We start from the raw sequence: 18,572 nt of genomic DNA on the forward strand, positions 1-18,572 counted from the left end.
ACAAGAAGAAACAAAACAAAGAACATAAACCAACGCTAAAGAATAAAGCAAATGTCATCCACTACAACTAGGTGTGCGATGTAGGTCAGTCCGAGTTAATCAAGGTAAAGCCTTAAAAATCGAAAGGGCAACTAAAAAAAATAGACGAAATACAAAAAAAAGTCGTTATTATATACACAATAAATCATGTAATAATTATTTTTTATATTTTTATTTATACCTAAAATTATTAATTTTACTTATCAATAAATAAACGAATTGCTTTAAGTTTATGTATGAACATTTTCTGAATTTCTATAACTCACTGAGAACAAGAAGAAGAAAAAGCGCTGGTAAGTGAATGATGGACAAGGATCAGGATTTGTCTGTACTGTAATGAAAATGAAGCGAGTCTTTTAACTCATTACATATGCAACTCAAATAATATATTAAATGAGCATGTAAAATAATCAGAATGTATCATATATATGGTTAATTTGGTCAATTTGCACTTTGTGTCAGGTTCTATATAATATTGACCCACAAACTCTGATGCTGCAGGTAATAGCAATGGCGAGTACAAAATCATTTCCCCTCTTTTTAACGTTGATGATTCCGTTTCTTCAACCTCTGGTGTCATCTATCTTTATCGAGGAAGCAACTGTGCAGGATCTCCAACGTGCTTTTCAGAACAAATCACTCACCTCAAAGCAACTCGTTCGGCATTACAGGGACAAAATCTTTATACAAAGCCCGGTGCTTAAAGCGGTCGTGGAGATTAACCCCGATGCTATGTCTCAAGCCGATGCGGCCGACCGAGAACGAGCGGCTTTAGCGCCGGGGAAGTCACTTGGTGACCTCCATGGAATCCCTATTCTGCTCAAGGATAACATCGCAACCAAGGATAAGATGAACACCACGGCCGGTTCACTCGCGCTGCTAAGATCCGTTGTACCTCGAGATGCAAGCGTCGTATCTAAACTGAGGCAAGCCGGGGCTATAATTCTTGGAAAGACCAGCTTGACCGAATGGGCTAATTTCAGGGGCAAAAGGATGCCCGGTGGCTGGTGTGCTCGGACTGGCCAGGGAAAGGTGAGTCGGGGGAAAAAAACTTCAATTTCAATAGTCCCGGTGATTTAAGTTAGTATCTATTCAAAATTTTTGTTAGTTTTAGCTGTTAAAATCCAAAATTTCTAGAAACTATTAATAATGTACATGGAAGACATAACAGCTCAAATTAAAAGTATTTTAGTGAATACAACACTATCTTTAACTACTGATACTGATGTTGCTCAATGAATTTTGATCAACATTGTTAATGTTTTGCAGAATCCTTATAATAATAAAGCAGATACATGTGGGTCAAGTAGTGGATCAGCCATATCAGCAGCCGCAAATCTGGCAGCGGTAACACTCGGGACCGAGACTGATGGCTCGATTCTCTGCCCGTCTAGCAATCAGGCTGTCGTCGGCATCAAACCCACCGTCGGTCTCACCAGCCGAGCAGGAGTCATCCCAATCACTCCCAGACAGGACACCGTAGGGTAATATGCAAGATAATGTGTATTTTGATACTTATTACTGCCCTACAGTAAAGACTACATGCTCTGTTGAAATGAAACAGACCCATATGTAGAACAGTGGCAGATGCCGTATACGTCCTGGATGCCATTGTAGGCGAAGATTCGAATGATGAAGCAACTATTGAAGCGTCAAAGTACATTCCAAAGGGTGGCTACAAGCAATATCTGAAGATTGATGGTCTCAAAGGGAAAAGATTGGGGTTACTCAGGAAATTCTTTGATTTCACTTATGATCCTGGTTTGGGTGAAGCTTTCGAGCGTCATTTCTCCACTTTAAGGTATTAATATATATATAACAAATTTCGCATATTAATTCCATCCAATTTTTCACTGATTAATTCAATTTCAATTACCATTTTCTGCAAATGAAGTGAAAGAGGTGCGGTTTTGGTAGAACATATGGATACATCCAAGTTTATGGAAGCAATTAACGGCATCCAGGACTACGAAATTCTAGCAACCACGGCTGAGTTCAAATTGGCCATAAATTCTTATCTAGAAAACCTTGAGGTATCTTCAGTGCGATCTTTAAAAGATCTCATTGAATTCAACAACAAAACTCCAGCGGTGAGTATTTCAACTCACATTGTTTATTTTTCGCTCATTTTCCTCGAAATATCTTTGTTTGAAAGTCCGACAATTCGAACGTATGAAAATATTCAGAAGAAAATGAATGTACCTGTGTTGTATATGTACCAGAACAGATTTTTTTTTTGATGCTCGGTTTCTTGGGGTAATGCAGGAAAAAATCGAGGAATATGGCCAAGAGCGTTTCCTTGAGGCCGAAGCTACTAATGGGATCGGCGAGACAGAGAAGCATGCGATAGAAGAATTAGAAAGAAGGGCGAGAGATGGTTTCGAGAAGTTAATGACAGAAAACAACCTAGACGCTTTTTTATCACCATTTGGTTCTACTGCGTTTATTCTCGCAACGGGTCAATTCCCAGGTATTATTGTTCCGGCCGGATATGATAACGAAGGGGTGCCGTTCGGCCTTTGTTTCGGAGGATTAAAGGGGTCGGAGCCAACCCTGATTGAGATAGCTTATGACTTCGAGCAAGCTACGAAGATCAGGAGACCTCCATTCACTCGATCAAGTTATTAGTGCTACCTTAGCTTGGTTGAAGCAATGGGGCAGTCCATCAATGACCATGTTGAATGGTTCATGTACCCTACACACATTATGTACTATTATCTGAATAAAAAGTCCTCCATATTGGTTGAAGCAATAGGAACCCTTCTCGACAATATCGAATGTCCCAAATGGTCCCTATTTGATTCGATCCATATTAAAATATGCAGTGTCTCGCGTGTTTTCACCTGCAAATTAGGTTCCCATAACCATATATTATATATTAATAATTGAGAGGAACAAGAAAAAGTAGGTCGTGGATAATTGAATATGTTAAACATTTTAAAATGAGAATCTGTTGTAAACCCCAAAGGCCATAATCTCATAAAATGCAAAAACTCCATCAGCTATAGCTTTCCTGAACAATGACAGTTTTTTTTTTGTTCCATTATAATTTTCAAATGGTAAAATTTTTAGGATAATGGTCTGAGAGAGAAAAAATGACTCGAATAATGGTCAATAAGAATTATTTGCTCGATTAATGCATTTGGTACAGTAACACCTAAGTCGCATGAAAAACAATGCCACACCATTTAACTTGCATGGAACACCATGTGGCACCCATCCAACTCACACCATGCGACACCACCCAACTCGCATTGTGTACATTTGTGATGTATTTAAATAATAATCATAGTTTTTATATCGGATTGTGTACAATTGGAAGCTTGCATTCTTCAAATTGTAAAGGAGAGCTGAGTATTAATGTAGTTATACAAATAATTATTCTTTTTAATTTTATCATTAGTAAAGGAGAGGGGGAGGCGCATGATGGTCCATGCGATACCACCATGCACTCGCCAAGAGTGCAATACGACACCAAGTGTCGCTAGGATTGTAATTCGACATCGCCATGACCCACGAAATAATTTCGTCCATGTATTATTCAATCAATTTTTCTCATGTCATTATCATAAAAAATCGTCATTTCAAATTATTTAGTAAGACTTCTTTTTTTATACGGTACAAAAATAAATAATATGTCATATTAACATAAAATATATGAACTACCATACAGGCTAACACGTCAGAGCGTCAAAAATATAATATTTTAAGCTCCTTCACATCCCAACGTGATTGTGGCACGATTAGAATTATATAAGACAAGACGGATTACAAGTTATTCAAGTTCAATTTAATTAAAATTCGGTCAATATTTTATTTGAATGAATTCGACTCGAGTTCTTAACGAATCAAAACAAACTATTTAATACTTGTCTCGAAAAACTCACAAGAAATCCAAAAAATAATATATATAACCTTTTTTAAATTAATTATTAATGATATCAGCATTTATATGTAGTTACCTAGAAAAAAAATGAAATATAAAGTTTTCAAGTACTAAGGTTTAAGTTCAAATTCAAGTTTGAGGTTGAACTGATCTCGAGTTCGAGTTAAGTCTAAGAGTCTCTTGAGTTCAAGTTTTTTCGAGCTCGAGTCAAACTTCAATTTTTGGTTTAAAGTTCAAGTCAAAATTAATAATTTTAAACTCATGAGCTTCCGGGTTGTATCGAACTCAATTTTAAATTTTTCGAGTTTGAGTAAAATTATGTTACACTCAAAAACTCGAGTCAACGTGTTTACAATTTAAATAGTACGATTGGATCTTATGAATTTTACGCTTTGAATTCCCCCAATCTCACCATAGTTTCATTGGTGAGGTGAGTGACAAAATCCGAGTGAACCAAAAGAGCTCAAGCTCACGGTGTCCAATGTATTCACTGGACCTCTAATGGAGAGGGTAATTTTCATTTTCACTCCTACTTTTTATTTGTATTGTTTTTAATATAAATTTATAATTTTAATTATTTAATTATTGCTTTTTATGAAGATCTAAATAACTTTTAGTAATTTATTTAAGTTCCAACTCAATCACTACAGAGTTAATATGATTAAATTAAAGGATTAAATTTATTAAATTGAATAACATAAATTAAAGGATAAACTACACTAGATACCATTGCATTTTAAATAATATATCGTTTATATCACTGAACTTTTAATTTCTCCAATTATAGCACTAAATCTTGATTTCGATTTCAATTATGTCACTGGACTATTAAATTTTAAGTTTTTAACGACAAGATGACATGGATAAATTTTTCCGTCACTGTGATAATGTGGACAAAACAACGTTGTTTTAACGCGGCTATTGATGCCCAAAACGATGTTGTATTAGGCATTGAACTTTTAAGGGTGTACTGATTTTGCCACCAAACTATAAAAGACTTCATTTTTTTTTTGCACTAATTTTTCTAAACGTCATTAGCAGTCACTCGTCATATCAAAATGTTCGCACTTCACTCTTATTTCTTCTCTTAGAATTGGTTTTTCATGAAAATCACTCAAAATTGACAAAATTCTATGTAAAGGTTCGATGTGTTAATATTCTAATCTCCTCTTACTGTCATTCGATTAGACTAGTTTTGAGATATGTTGTTTTTCTTCTCGAAATAATGATTCTCATTATTCGAATCTTCGAATAAATCCCTCAAATCTAAGAAAACCTCGCAAACCCCTAAAAATGGAGGATTTTTTTTTGTTGATTTTAAGTGAGTTTCGTGAAAAATCAACCCTAAGAAAGAATGAGTGAAATACGAACGGATCTTGTTGCGAAAGACTACTGGTGACGGATGATAATAGTTGTTGGCGATAACCAAAAAAGCACATTGCCAAAAAGTGAATTGTTTAAAAGTTCAGTGTCTAAAACAACATCGTTTTGAGCATTAATAGTTGAGCCAAAATGACATCATTTTGTCCATGTCATCATATCGTTTGGATTTTAACGGCACAATAACATAACTAAAATCAAAACCAAAGTTTAGTACCATAATAAAAAAATTAAAAGTTCAATGATATAAATGATACATGCCTAAAATTCCAGTAGTATCTGATGTAGGTCATCCTAAATTAAATATATAACTTACCCCCTGTTATTGATCTGGTTAGGTTCGAAATTTTAAAATTAAAAAATAAGAAAAAGTTAATTAAAATTTATGAACTAAATTTATATATAATATTATGACTAATACAAGAATTTAACAAATTATACATAATAAGTTGGAAGCATTGACCTACGACTCAATGAGCAAATGACTTTCCATTTTGGTGGTCTCAAGCGGATAACGCTGACCGAGAGCGAAAGGCCAAAGCACCTGGGCGGTCACTAGGTGGCATGCATGGAATTCCAATTGTCCTCAAGGATAACATCGCAACCAAAGATAAAATGAACACCACGGCTGGTTCACTTTCGCTGCTAAGATCCATTGTACCTCGAGATGCCGGCGTCGTATCGAAATTGAGGAAAGCCGGGGCTATAATTCTTGGAAAGGCTAGCTTGAGTGAGTGGGCTCATTTTAGAGGCTATTATATACCCGGTGGCTGGTGTGCTCGGGCTGGTCAAGGAAAGGCGAGTTGAAAAAGGAAAAGATTCTTTTTCATGCAAATGAATGGTATTAGACGATTGGTAACATTTTTTTTACGCAGAAACCTTATGATATATCAGAAGCACCATGCGGGTCAAGCAGTGGATCAGCCATAGCAGCAGCAGCAGCCAATCTGGCAGCTGCAACACTCGGGACCAAGACCGATGGCTCAATCCTCTGCCCATCTAACAGAAATGCCGTCGTTTGCATCAAACCCGCTGTCGATCTCACCAGCCGAGCCAGAGTCATCCCCATCACTCCCAGACAGGACACGGGAGGGTAATATGCTATTAATCATCCTAAGCCATAAGTAATGCTAAAGATATAACTACAACAAGGGATGGATTGGGGTTGGTGAGGCTGAAAATTTCAATTTCTCAAATAATTTAGATATTTTCTGCTGATAATCTGATTTCAACCCTCAAAATATTATAAGTTCGTCCCTAACATAAAATTTTGCGGTAACATTGAATGTCTGACTCTGTTGAATTGAAACAGACCCATGTGTAGAACAGTTGCTGATGCGGTATGCGTCCTGGATGCCATTGCAGGCTTAGATTATAATGACAATGCAACCATTTGATTCAGAAAACAAGTTAGACGCCTTGCTATCGCCGTTTGATTCAGCTTCGTCTATTCTTGCAATGGGTCAATACCCTGGAATTATTGTTCCGGCCGTAGTCGGAGCCTACCCTGATTGAGATAGCCTATGCCTTCGAGCAAGTGACTAAGATCAGGATGCCTCCTTCATTCAAGCACAGAAAGCTACCAGTTCTGGATTAGTCGAAGCAACAAGGGTTAGCCATCAATGGACCTTGTAGAATGGTTCATGTACCCTAATCTTTTAATAACACGTTCATACTATTATACTATGCCATTTACATGCATTTATTACACATGCTAATCACAATTACCATTATGTTATCTTAGCTTTCTATGGCATTCTATGAGAACTTATCGATATGTGGTAAAAAAGCTAAAGTGATATTTTCTATATCCAGGAACGCCAACATAATAAGGAACCAAAAGTTACCCGCATAAGCATTTTCAACCTTTTATACATTCATCGACGTAACAAAATGTACAAATCACTCAGATTTCATCCACACATCTCTTAGGAGTTCATATCTAATAGCATTTTGGTAGTTGTTTCCCTTCGATATCCAGTTAGGCTTTGATTGAACAGATGATGACCGGAAGCCATCGATGAAGATTGAAGCCAAGGGCGAATTCAATTCATCGAGCTCGTCATCACTTGTGTATGACTTTCTGAGGACCGATGACCCACTTCTTCTCAGCTGGGATTGGCTTCCAACTTCGCCAATGATGCTAGCAACAGATGATGCTGAAGGTGGCAAATAAACTGGAGGAGATGCAGCATACGGAAAGTTTGCGACAAACCCTTCCCTGGCCTCGGCAGGATCCTGAAGCAAAATAGAAGAACAAAGGTTTTCTTCATATCTTCGAAAGTTCAAACTAGAGTTCCTTGTTTAGACTGGAAAACATATATAATCTATGTTACTCAAGTCTTGTGTGCAAGTTGGGATACTTGTGTATGTTCATTTTTTTCCTATGTTTCTCCATGTACTTGGAAGGACTTTGGAAGTTCATTCTCATGTTGATATACAAAAAATGTGTCATAATGGATACTTTAAGGAAAACGAAGAATCATAGCAACATAGGACATGATTTTATGACTAACCTCAGCCTCAAGGGCTTCAAGCACAACATCAGGAACCGGATCAGGGCAAAACTCATCCGGGACAAAATAGTCAAGAACTCTCTTGATCAATGATGGACCAAATGTTGGACAAACCTTTGAAATAAAGAAAGCACCATGAATAAACAGTAAAGCAAAACATTTCAATCTGGAGCGCATCGAAAGTTTAGGAGCCAAACCTCTTCCCTGATAGGTCTACTCAGAAGCATGTCCTTGGGAAGCATCATGAGATCACTCAATGCATTAAGGAGATGGAAAGGCTTTACAGAGGTGTCTTGTCGGTCACCACTACCACCCTGGTCGTTTTCATCATCGATACCAAATAGGTCTGTCAACCATCGAGACCAGTTTCCAATCTGATATCCACAAAAATGGAATTCGAACAAGGTTGCTTCAATTCATAAGAGAGAAACCAGAGTTAACCTATATTTACTTGGACAAAATTATTTCAATAAAAGTGAAGAGTCGGAGCAACATTTGCAGTTTGCAAACCTAGATTTAACTACAGATGGGGAATGGTTGAGTTATCAACTATGATAGCATAATATACAATGATCTCACTCAAGGATTAACCTCCACATTACCACATTTGCATTGCTCACCGGAGTGTTTTTTTTAATGAGAGCTTACCGCATTTTTCAATTGTGCACCAGCACCAAAACTTGCTTTCCCAGCTGGGATCGGAAGCACTAGAAGATCACTAATGGGGTCAGACACAGGATCAGTAGGGATCTCATCACCAGAGTCACGAAGAACAGCATTGAACATAGCCACATCAAGTCTAGCGACGCATTGCTCCATTATCTAAATGCATGATAAGGATGAATTATAACATATTTAATATAGAAGAAATAATAATAATCAATGGAACTAACATTGGTGATAGTTCCTGAAACGATGGCAAAGGAATGGTCAAAAAAATTATGAAAAATGTTGAATTATTTAGCAGTCACCAGTGTCAGAAGCAAAGTAACAGCCACGTTAACTCTTTCAGAAATGCATAATTTCATTTTACTTCAGTGCGTATGTAACACCTCTTAGTGCATAAAATAACATTATTGCTAATTAAAATGTCAATATACTATCAAGAAAGCAATTAGTTTCAGATGCCCCAATTAATTCCTTCCAAAAAAGTATTACCAATCTAGACAGCAAATGCAAGCAGCCACATTCATGCCCTGCAGCTCGAACTGGGCAAAGTCTTTCACAGGCATCCCTGAAAGCACTCTTCCAATGATCTAACGAGAATTTTTATCAAAAGTTTTTTTTTTTTTGGGGGGGGGGGGGTTAAATGTACTACCTGCCACCAGACAGACTCAATGATTCTGGAAAAGAACCATGCTTCAACCTTTTCCAGGGCTGAAGTAAGGCAACTGGGCTCTCCCAGTCACTGAAACTTCCATGAGATAAGTTTATTCTCCTTCTTTGAGGAGAGGATTCTTTCCATTTCAATGGAGATGATGCATGTTTTTTCTCTTTCACCTCCATTTCTTTCTGCGGAGAGAAATACGGAACATATGTCAGTCAGATGACCGTTCAAGTTTGTAACATTCGATGTGTAATCATGTATTTTATGGAATCTTTTTATCAAAAGTTTTTTTTTTTTTTTGGGGGGGGGGGGTTAAATGTACTACCTGCCACCAGACAGACTCAATGATTCTGGAAAAGAACCATGCTTCAACCTTTTCCAGGGCTGAAGTAAAGGCAACTGGGCTCTCCCAGTCACTGAAACTTCCATATGAGATAAGTTTATTCTCCTTTCTTTGAGGAGAGGATTCTTTCCATTTCAATGGAGATGATGCATGTTTTTTCTCCTTTTCACCTCCATTTCTTTCCATGGGTCCAGCAGAAAGTTGTGAATCCAAATCTCCAATACTTTCACTTATAATTGCTCGTAACACAACAGAGTTTGACAACCAAAATGTTAACCTGTAATCATCATACATCTGACATATGAGTTCATGAGAAGTCATAATAGTTTCCTCATTTCTCCCCTTTCTTTTCCCACCAAAAAGAATTACCATCCCCCATGAGTAAACAATCAAAAAGGCTTGATAGTTGATACAACCGATTTTTTGGGAAAATCCAGTTTCAGGTGCTGGAGAATAAATCAATTAGATAATAGAAGTATAGAAATATGAAATGTAAATGCAATCTGATGATAAAGAATGTACAGGCAGAAGAACATCAAGAACAATAAGACTCGATCATACCTTGGAACATCATTTCCGCATGCTTTTGCAACAAGAGCAAGTCCAGAAACAGCACTTCTAGCTGCACTTGCTCTTCTTGATTGGAAGCCTTCCTTACAAGCATGAAGATACAGCCTAGAAAGGCGCCGAGCTGGAGCATGCACCTTATTCCTAGAGCTCCCATGCTCAGAAACTACTGAGAAAAGAGCAGCCTCAATGGCAGCAGCATCCCTCAACTCTCCCTCAAGCGTTATTATCTTGTTTTCAAGCTGCTGTACTTTGTTATCCAACAGGGAACTTCTAGTATCCTTGGGGTATGCCTTAGCGTCTTTATTTTCATTGCTTGATTTGTTTATTAAGGTTCCAGGACCATGCTGTGCATCCCCAAGAACACAAGCTTCCTGCAATTCTGTGTGCTGGTTATTGCTAAACAACCCATTGTTCCTAACTGACTCTGATGAAGATCGAACAGACTTCACATGCTTTAGTCTATCACTTTTTAGGGCATTGGACTTTGTTCCAAGATTCACTTGGCTTAAAGAATTTTCTAGAGAATGAATATCCAATGGTTCATCTCCCGTAGAAGACCTTTTCGCTTCCAAGTATGGACCTTCATGTCCATTTTCTTGCCAATCATATTCATCATCAGCAGCTATAGCCTCCTTTGAGGAAAATGTTCCATTTATTAGAACTTTCCCACCATCTTCTCCGTCAACCGGAGAATCGCTAAAAAGTCCAGATTCCCGCTTAGCAACCTGAGGACTGTTAGCTGAGTCTGCCATTTTGGCCTTAGAACTATCAGATGTACCTTCCTTACTTTGAACATCATATGTAACCGTGGTTCCTTTATTGGCAACCATTTCATGAGCATTCTGAGATAAATCTTCATGATCATTGCTTTTCATGCTGGTCACGGTTGCATCCTGTGTATTTCCATTAGCCAAGGATGATAAAGACAAATGAACTTTATTGGTAACAACATTATCTTCTACAGGTGAAATTGTACTGTAAGACTTAGATGCAGAAGCACAAGTATCTACTGAGCTCTCAAATGAAGTCACTTTGGAGTGTTCCAATTGTGTGATCTGTGTCCCTGCATTTGTTCTTTTCAGGTGCGATTTTGAAGCCGGGGCATGTTCCTCTTCGACTTCTCCCTTGCAATCAATTGGACTGACTGTTCCATTCTGCAATTCAGTCTCAATTACTATATTACCTAGAGCATTTTAACTTACTAAAGAAAATTTGAGGTCTCCCATTAGGCCAACCATAAGACCATTTCACAAAAAAGAACGTCAGAATTTTTTTCCAGCATTTTGTAAACAAATCCACAATCATAAAGGAAATAGCTAAGAGTTACCTCTTCAATTTGAGGAAGTGAACCCCCATTAGATTCCAAAGTTGAAGAGCAAACAGTAAGAGACGAGTGTGAGGAAACATCATCGTCAGTGAATGAAGCAACCTCAGCTTCCTCGGCATACTCTTCATCCATCAGAACCGAAACAGTCTCGCTTCCTTTCCTGTCCAACAAGTGCTCTTGAGACAGGCTGCCTCTTGATGAAGTGCTGTTTTGACCCTTATAAACTCGATCAATTTTAAGAAATAAAATTGGCTGAGCAGTGTTACTAATGCTCCTCTTGCTGGTCATCGGAACGATAATGTCTAATGTTTCCTTAATAATACCACATTCCGCCAAATCCACAATGGCAGTACCTAACAACTGAATCTTTTCCCTACGCGGCTCATATAAGTTCAATTCTAAGACATTCTTCATGAAAACATCAGCATCCTTGCCTTTAACAGACACGTCCTTCATTAGATTCACAGGTAACTTAAATGACTCGTTAAACTCGACTTTCCCCTCAACAGCAACGGAACCAGGTGTAGGCGAAACAGTGTTGGTAGACCCCGAACTACGTTCACCATTTTCCCACTGAATCAGTACGGAACGAACTGATCTCAGAGATTGTGATGGGGGCCAAGGTTTAATCTCCTGAATGTGGATTAGATAATCAACATGAACCGTTGGCCCTCTCCGGCTCTTCGAACTCGAACCGAGCATCTTCGATTGACAAACAGTAGTGTCTTCAACAGGATATGTTTATCTTAAACTATTCAATCCACAAGAGAGTTCAATTCCTACAATGCAGAAAAAACTACAATTTTAATATTGGAACTTTGCATCAAGAAATAGTATAGTTAGTTAAATCCAAGCTTATAATCTTAGCAAAAGGGAAACTACCACCACTCAGCTCAGCAAAACTACCTTGTAAATCCCTAAAACAAATTAAAGGCAAACTGTTTTTTTCCTTTCAATTTTCCAGCATTTTCTAAACAACCAAACATAAGGGTATATAGTTTCCAAAAGAATAATAAGAAAGAGAAAGTAGCAAATAATAACCTCAGTCCACTAAACCACTAAAGCAGAAGACATCATTAACGTAGAAAAAGGAAGAAATGATGAAAAATAAAATAAAATTTGTGTGTATTAGCTCTAACTATTAAATAATTACATAAAGCTAATATTATATGCAAACGAAACTAAAAATAGAAACTTTGAAGTTCATTGAACCAAAAAAAAATGATTGTACACTGAAACACCCATCATTTGTTAGCATCAGATCCACCTCCTATAAACCAAGTATGCTGAAAAATGTTGAATTTTTAGCTCAAACTAGCTGAGAAAAAGCAAGGATCTTTACAAGGCTGACTCTACTGAGTCTGATCGACTGACTGATGAGAAAGAAAAAATATGATTCTTTTTATAAGAAAAAGGCATGATTAAAATATAATTTAGAGATGGCAACCATCCTCACAGTACAAAACAAAGAAGGTAAAATTTCTTAAATAATGCAATTAATAGAAAGGACTTAAATAAAGTGGTGGAGAATTTATTTGAGGCTTAAATATAGTACATATCATAATTTGATAATTTTAAAATTTTTATTTAAAATTAAAAAAAAAATTATATATTTTTTAAAAAAGAAAACATAATTTTTGAAATAACTTTAAAACTTTAAAAACTTCATTTCAACTTATTAACCTTTAATTCCGTTATTGAACCACCCTTCTCCGATCGGTGGTAGTATACACCTCCACTCTCACCGAACTCAACAGCAACCAGTGAACTCAACTTGGCCCTCAAATCTCCTGAAATCGGTCACCATCGAGCTTAATCACAAGAAAATCATTCGGTTGCCCACCTCCAACCACGACCACCGCTCGTCGGGAGTCATCACCGCCTAACACAGTGGAAGCGTCGTCCCGGACCGATCATAGCCTAGTCATCCACTCGCCTTCACTCGTTGTTGTTCGTGGTGGAGTGGCATTTAAAAGTCCGACAAAAAACCCTCATCACCGTTCGATTTTTGCGATTTCCGGTCGAAACCGCCGCCTTTCCACCTCATCGCCACCGAATCTGATCGCCGAGCGAACAAACTTGAAAGAGGGGCAGTCGAACGATTTAGGGGTTATTGGTTGAAATGAAAGTTTTTAAAGTTTTGGGGTTATTTCAAATTTTTTTGTATTTTCTTTTTTAAAAAATATATAATTTTATTTTTTTAAAATTTAAATAATTTTTTTAAAATTATCATATTGTGACACATGTCACTTAACGAAAAAAACTAACGGTCTGTCACGACGTGACCCATTTTGAATAAATGAATGAAAAATTAAGCACCAAACTGAAACGAAAAAATATTAGGCACTAAACTGAAAAAATGGACATACATTAGATACCTTTTGTATATTTAAGCATTTATTTTATCAATTAGATTGTTTGTTATAGTATAAGTAGAAAGATACGGAGTATTTAGTGTTTTTGAAAAAAAAAACTTCAGAGATTCGATGATTTTTAGATTACATAATATATTAAGTTAGATATAACATAAAGATGATGTTGCATCTTTTATATATCTTCCTTCATAGAGTTATATATTTCATACATTTTTTATAAACGTTAAGTAGGGACGGAAATAATATTTTTCATTAGTGCTAATAATTTTTTATTGTTTTTAAATACTTAAAAATCTAAAATATATAATAATTTTAACCGTAATAAATATTCTAATAGAAAAAAATAATTTTTAATACACTATCTAAATCATTTTTATTACTACATTTGCTTTTAATAAGTTTATTAAAATTGAATATTAAACTAGCTGGTATTTTTTTTACAGTGAGTCATCTTTAATATACAATTAAAAAAAGTGTTATCGATTTTGTTATTATTTAAATAATAAAATCGATAAAAAAATTACTTAAAATATTATTATTTCTACCTAAAACATCAATGTTTTTTAATATTTTCGGTAAAGTGTCCAATAATAACAAAACCGATAGCTCTTTACCGGTTTTGTTGTAAAACGCACAATAATAACAAAATCGATAAAAATAATAATATTTTCGTTAAATTTTTATCGATTTTATTATTTAAATAATAATAAAATCAGTAATATTTTTTATCTGTATATTAAAACTGACGCACATAATTATTTCCCGTATGTCATCCTTAATATACAATTAAAAAAGTGTTACCGATTTTGTTATTATTTAAATAATAAAATCGATAAAAAATTACTTAAAATATTATTATTTCTACCTAAAACATCAATATTTTTTAATATTTCTAGTAAAATGTCCAATAATAACAAAACCGGTAGTTCTTTACCGGTTTTGTTGTAAAACGCACAATAATAAAAAAATTAATAAAAATAATAATATTTTCGTTAAATTTTTATCAATTTTATTATTTAAATAATAATAAAATCAGTAATATTTTTATATGTATATTAAAACTGACGCACGTAATTATTTCCCGTAATTTTTTAAGGGGAAAATAGACAAAAACCTGGTAAAAGGAATGGCCAAAGATAATTTTGTAATAAATACGTCGCAATTTTGAGAGGTTGCCGTCGTTTTCCATTTTAATTGTGATGCGTTGTCGGTATTGTCTCCACTTGAATTTTTTCGTGGGAAGAGTTTTCCAACACGCGATTAAACAGAAAGTGAACTGGACTCCCGCATTGGATACTTTGTGGTAAATGTCACTCTTTCGTATGGTTTTCAGAACCGAATCGGTTGGAGAATCAGTCGTGCTATCGATTCATTGGTTCAATCGGTCGAATTGATTAGATCGATCGGAAGAATCAGACGACGTTATAATTAATTAATTATTTAAAAAATTAAATAAAAATATAAAATACATTTAATAAAAAACAGTTTTTTATATTACAAGTCATATTCAAAACAAGTTATAATATATATAAGTTAAAAACATAAAATCAAGTGAAACAAAATGATTCAAATCAACTATAACATAATATTTAAAGTAAAATATATTAAATAATAAATATAATTATATAACTATAATAAAAAAATAAATTTGGGGCTAAAAAATCATAACAAACGATGTCGTTTGGTTTAATTTTTTTTTAAATCCCACATGGTTAAGAAACATAGAAGAACATCACAAAAGTCTAAAGAGTAAAAATATGAAAACAAAACAATCTCACATGACTAAGAAACATAGAAGAGCATCCCAATTGACTTCTATAAATAATAGAGGTAATTTGACATTCAAAACCATAGAGCCTTTAGGTGAGCACAGAGCAAACTATTTTTTCGCTTTAATCGAGCTCGAATTTCAGGCTTCAATCGAGCTTCTAATTTTTTTTTGAGTTAGAGTCTTTTTGAGTTCAAGTTTCAATATTATATTTCAAGTTTAAGTTGAACTTGATAATTTTTAGCTAGTGAGTTTTTGAGTTGAGTTGAACTTACTTTTAAAGTTTTCGAGTTCGACTCGGTTCGTTTAACAAACGACGTTGTTTGATTTATATTTTTTAGAGAAAAAAACAGAACCGGTTTTCAACCGATTTACAATCCGATCCGGTTCAAACGGTTCACAACAGATTCAACTGTTCCTTCCGGTTCACTAGTAATGATATAACCGATGTAAAATAAATCGGATTAGAGAGCGATTCCGAGTTGAGCCGGCCTGTCCGATCCGATTTTCAAAAACACTGATGCAGTGGATGTGCGTGTGGGATTAAAGTGAAAACAAGCATTGCCTTGTATCTCAGTTGGATATTTTCCCGACAAATACTTGTTCACTTTCCAAATAACACGCTCATCCGACGAAATTGAACCCCACACTTTAGAATTGGTTTGGTTCACCAAATATAAAATTACTAAGAATATTATATTTTGTGTTTGATTCATTTAGTAAGAATGTAAGATTATACTGTTTGGTTAAAGGAATAAAAGATTATTAGAATGTATATTTTATCAAATTATCCTTATTATATATTTTTTTAACAAGTTGAATTCTACTATAATTAATTTATATATTTTCTTTAAAAAAATAAATTCATAAAATTTGTATAATTTTTTTTTTACAAAATTGAAAAGATAAATAGGTTTAATGAAAAGGTAAAATTTTATTTTAACTCCTAAACTTCATATAAATTTCTAATTATGAATTTTTTTTGTAAATCTAAAATAATTTAAGGATAAATTTATAATTTAACATTCGTAGAATTTTTTTATTCAACGACAGAATAAGAATATTTTTTTAAAAAAATTAACGACATTTTAGTCCAAAACGCTGGAAATGTAACAAAACCTAAGTGTAGAAGGAGAATCACATTTCCGATAATATAACCCAAAATACAACTGTTGGTAATAATTTATTATCGGAGGTTACGAATGTTTGTCATCCAAACGGGAGAATGACATTCCATTTCCCCAATAATCCAAGATTACATGAACCAAAAGCCTCCTTGGGTTTAATAAATTTAGGCCTAGTCACGTACTCACGTTCATTTACGTAGGGGTGGTAAACTATAAAACCGTCAAGGAATTATTGTCTTTTCTTGTTTTAATGTTGTTGATATTATTTTATTTATATTTTAATTATCGATTTCTAAAATATTAATAATGATGTTAATATAATTTTTTATATAATATTAATGTAACAACCCGGATATTTTCAAAATAATATTTAATTGAAATTGGAGGTTTTAATTGCGAAAATTGGTAAATTGTGGGGACTAAATTGAAAGATTTTAAAACTTGGAGCTTGTTTTAGAGTTAAAGAAAATTCAGGGACCAAGTCCTGAATTTACCCAAGAAAGTTAGGTATGTTATATGTTTATACGTGGTTTTCTGTTTCAAAACAGAAAACCACACTCCAAATTGCTCCCAAATTCCTTTCCCCCTACGCCGGTTTTCAACCTCGATCCCGACGCCGTCCGAATTCCGATCGTCGTTTTAAAACCACCATCGTGTTTTTTATCGAGTCAGGAACAATCCCCTTAAATTAATTGAAGCGAAACGCTGCCAAACGTTGGGAATTTCAAGTCAAAGCATCGACGTTTTTTTTTTACTCTATCGCCGGGAAAATCTCAAATTCACCGCCGATCGTTGCTCAATTTACGACACCTCCTGCACCATCGTGTTCCTTGTGTAGTTTCGAGTCCGCCGGTGTCATCCTTGTTCGCCGTCGACGGCGGCGCGTGGGGAGGTGGAGCAGTCAAAGATTCGATCGAGTTGAAATCGAGCTCTCCGCCGTTCAAAAATTTGAACCGATCTTTGTAAGTATCTCGAAATCGCTCAAAATAATTTTTAGAAATTTTTTCGGGATTTTTAGAGCCCTGGAGGAGGCCTCACGCGCCACACGCGCCGCCGCAGGGAGAGTGGACGCTGGAAAACCGGTTTGACCGGTTGACCTGACCCGACCGTTGACCGACCCGACTTTTGACACGACCCAACTGTTGACCCGACCGTTGACCGTTGACTTCCTTTGACCAGAATCTTAATTGGTTTTGACCGACCATTAAACGACCGTTAATCTTTTCCGAATATACATATCCTGATAGTTTTCGACGTGCCGAATCCGTTTCCGTTATCCGTTTTGCCAAATTCGAACCCGAAGACCTCCAAATCGACGGTCAAAGTGGTTTACTTTGACCAAGAATTTGAATTTTCGAAAAGTCATACTTTATGTTTTTCGACGTCCTGATTCCGATTCCGCAATCCGTTTGGCCAAATTCAGACTCGAAATACCCCAAATTGATAGTCAAACCCGAAAAATGCTTATATGCTTAAGAAGTCTAGCTTTGAACAATTAAATAGGATTTGGGACTGACATATTATTATTGTTTGAAGGTACAAGAGACTCTCCGCATCGTTCGACAGCTCGACCTAACTCTTCTAGATCAGTTAAACAACGTGTGCCAGTATTCACCCGTAAGACCCGTAATTTTATGATTTTAGAGATCTATTTATGTTACGCATAAGTAATATAGTGTTATTATAAAATAGGTTCGAAAACTGTAGCAAAGCATGGTGAAACCAACAATCAGTAGATCTACTATCTGAACCTATTATCGAGGTGTGTTCCCTGTTTACTACATAATTGTTTTATATGTTTTGAAATATGGCACATTGAAATCTATGGTTTACTGTTTATTGATTCACCGATTTACTGGTGATGATTTATGGACTATGATGACTGGTTTATGATTATTGATTTTGGATTGAATT

At 35.4% G+C, this 18,572-nt stretch overlaps 2 protein-coding genes across 2 annotated transcripts; one reads left to right on the plus strand and one right to left on the minus strand.

Annotated features, from left to right (window-relative positions):
• The first annotated feature begins 550 nt into the window (after positions 1-550).
• LOC120159601 (probable amidase At4g34880) lies at positions 551-6,943 on the plus strand. The gene is made up of 6 exons (XM_039170176.1): positions 551-1,071; positions 1,309-1,523; positions 1,604-1,840; positions 1,934-2,129; positions 2,305-2,579; positions 6,800-6,943. The coding sequence occupies exons 1-6, from the start codon at positions 589-591 to the stop codon at positions 6,900-6,902; spliced, it is 1,509 nt and encodes a 502-aa protein (XP_039026107.1). The 5' UTR covers positions 551-588; the 3' UTR covers positions 6,903-6,943.
• Positions 6,944-7,154: 211 nt separating this feature from the next.
• LOC120159545 lies at positions 7,155-12,176 on the minus strand. The gene is made up of 9 exons (XM_039170119.1): positions 11,389-12,176; positions 10,053-11,215; positions 9,453-9,768; positions 9,140-9,333; positions 8,980-9,088; positions 8,470-8,643; positions 8,019-8,195; positions 7,822-7,935; positions 7,155-7,543 (listed from the first exon to the last, which is right to left on the minus strand). Exons 1-9 carry the CDS (start codon positions 12,088-12,090, stop codon positions 7,208-7,210), a joined length of 3,285 nt encoding a protein of 1,094 aa, XP_039026050.1. The 5' UTR covers positions 12,091-12,176; the 3' UTR covers positions 7,155-7,207.
• Positions 12,177-18,572: the final 6,396 nt, after the last annotated feature.

The sequence above is a fragment of the Hibiscus syriacus genome, unplaced genomic scaffold (genome assembly GCF_006381635.1).
Source record: "Hibiscus syriacus cultivar Baekdansim isolate YM2019G1 unplaced genomic scaffold, ASM638163v2 tig00111366_pilon, whole genome shotgun sequence".
NCBI lineage: Eukaryota > Viridiplantae > Streptophyta > Magnoliopsida > Malvales > Malvaceae > Hibiscus > Hibiscus syriacus.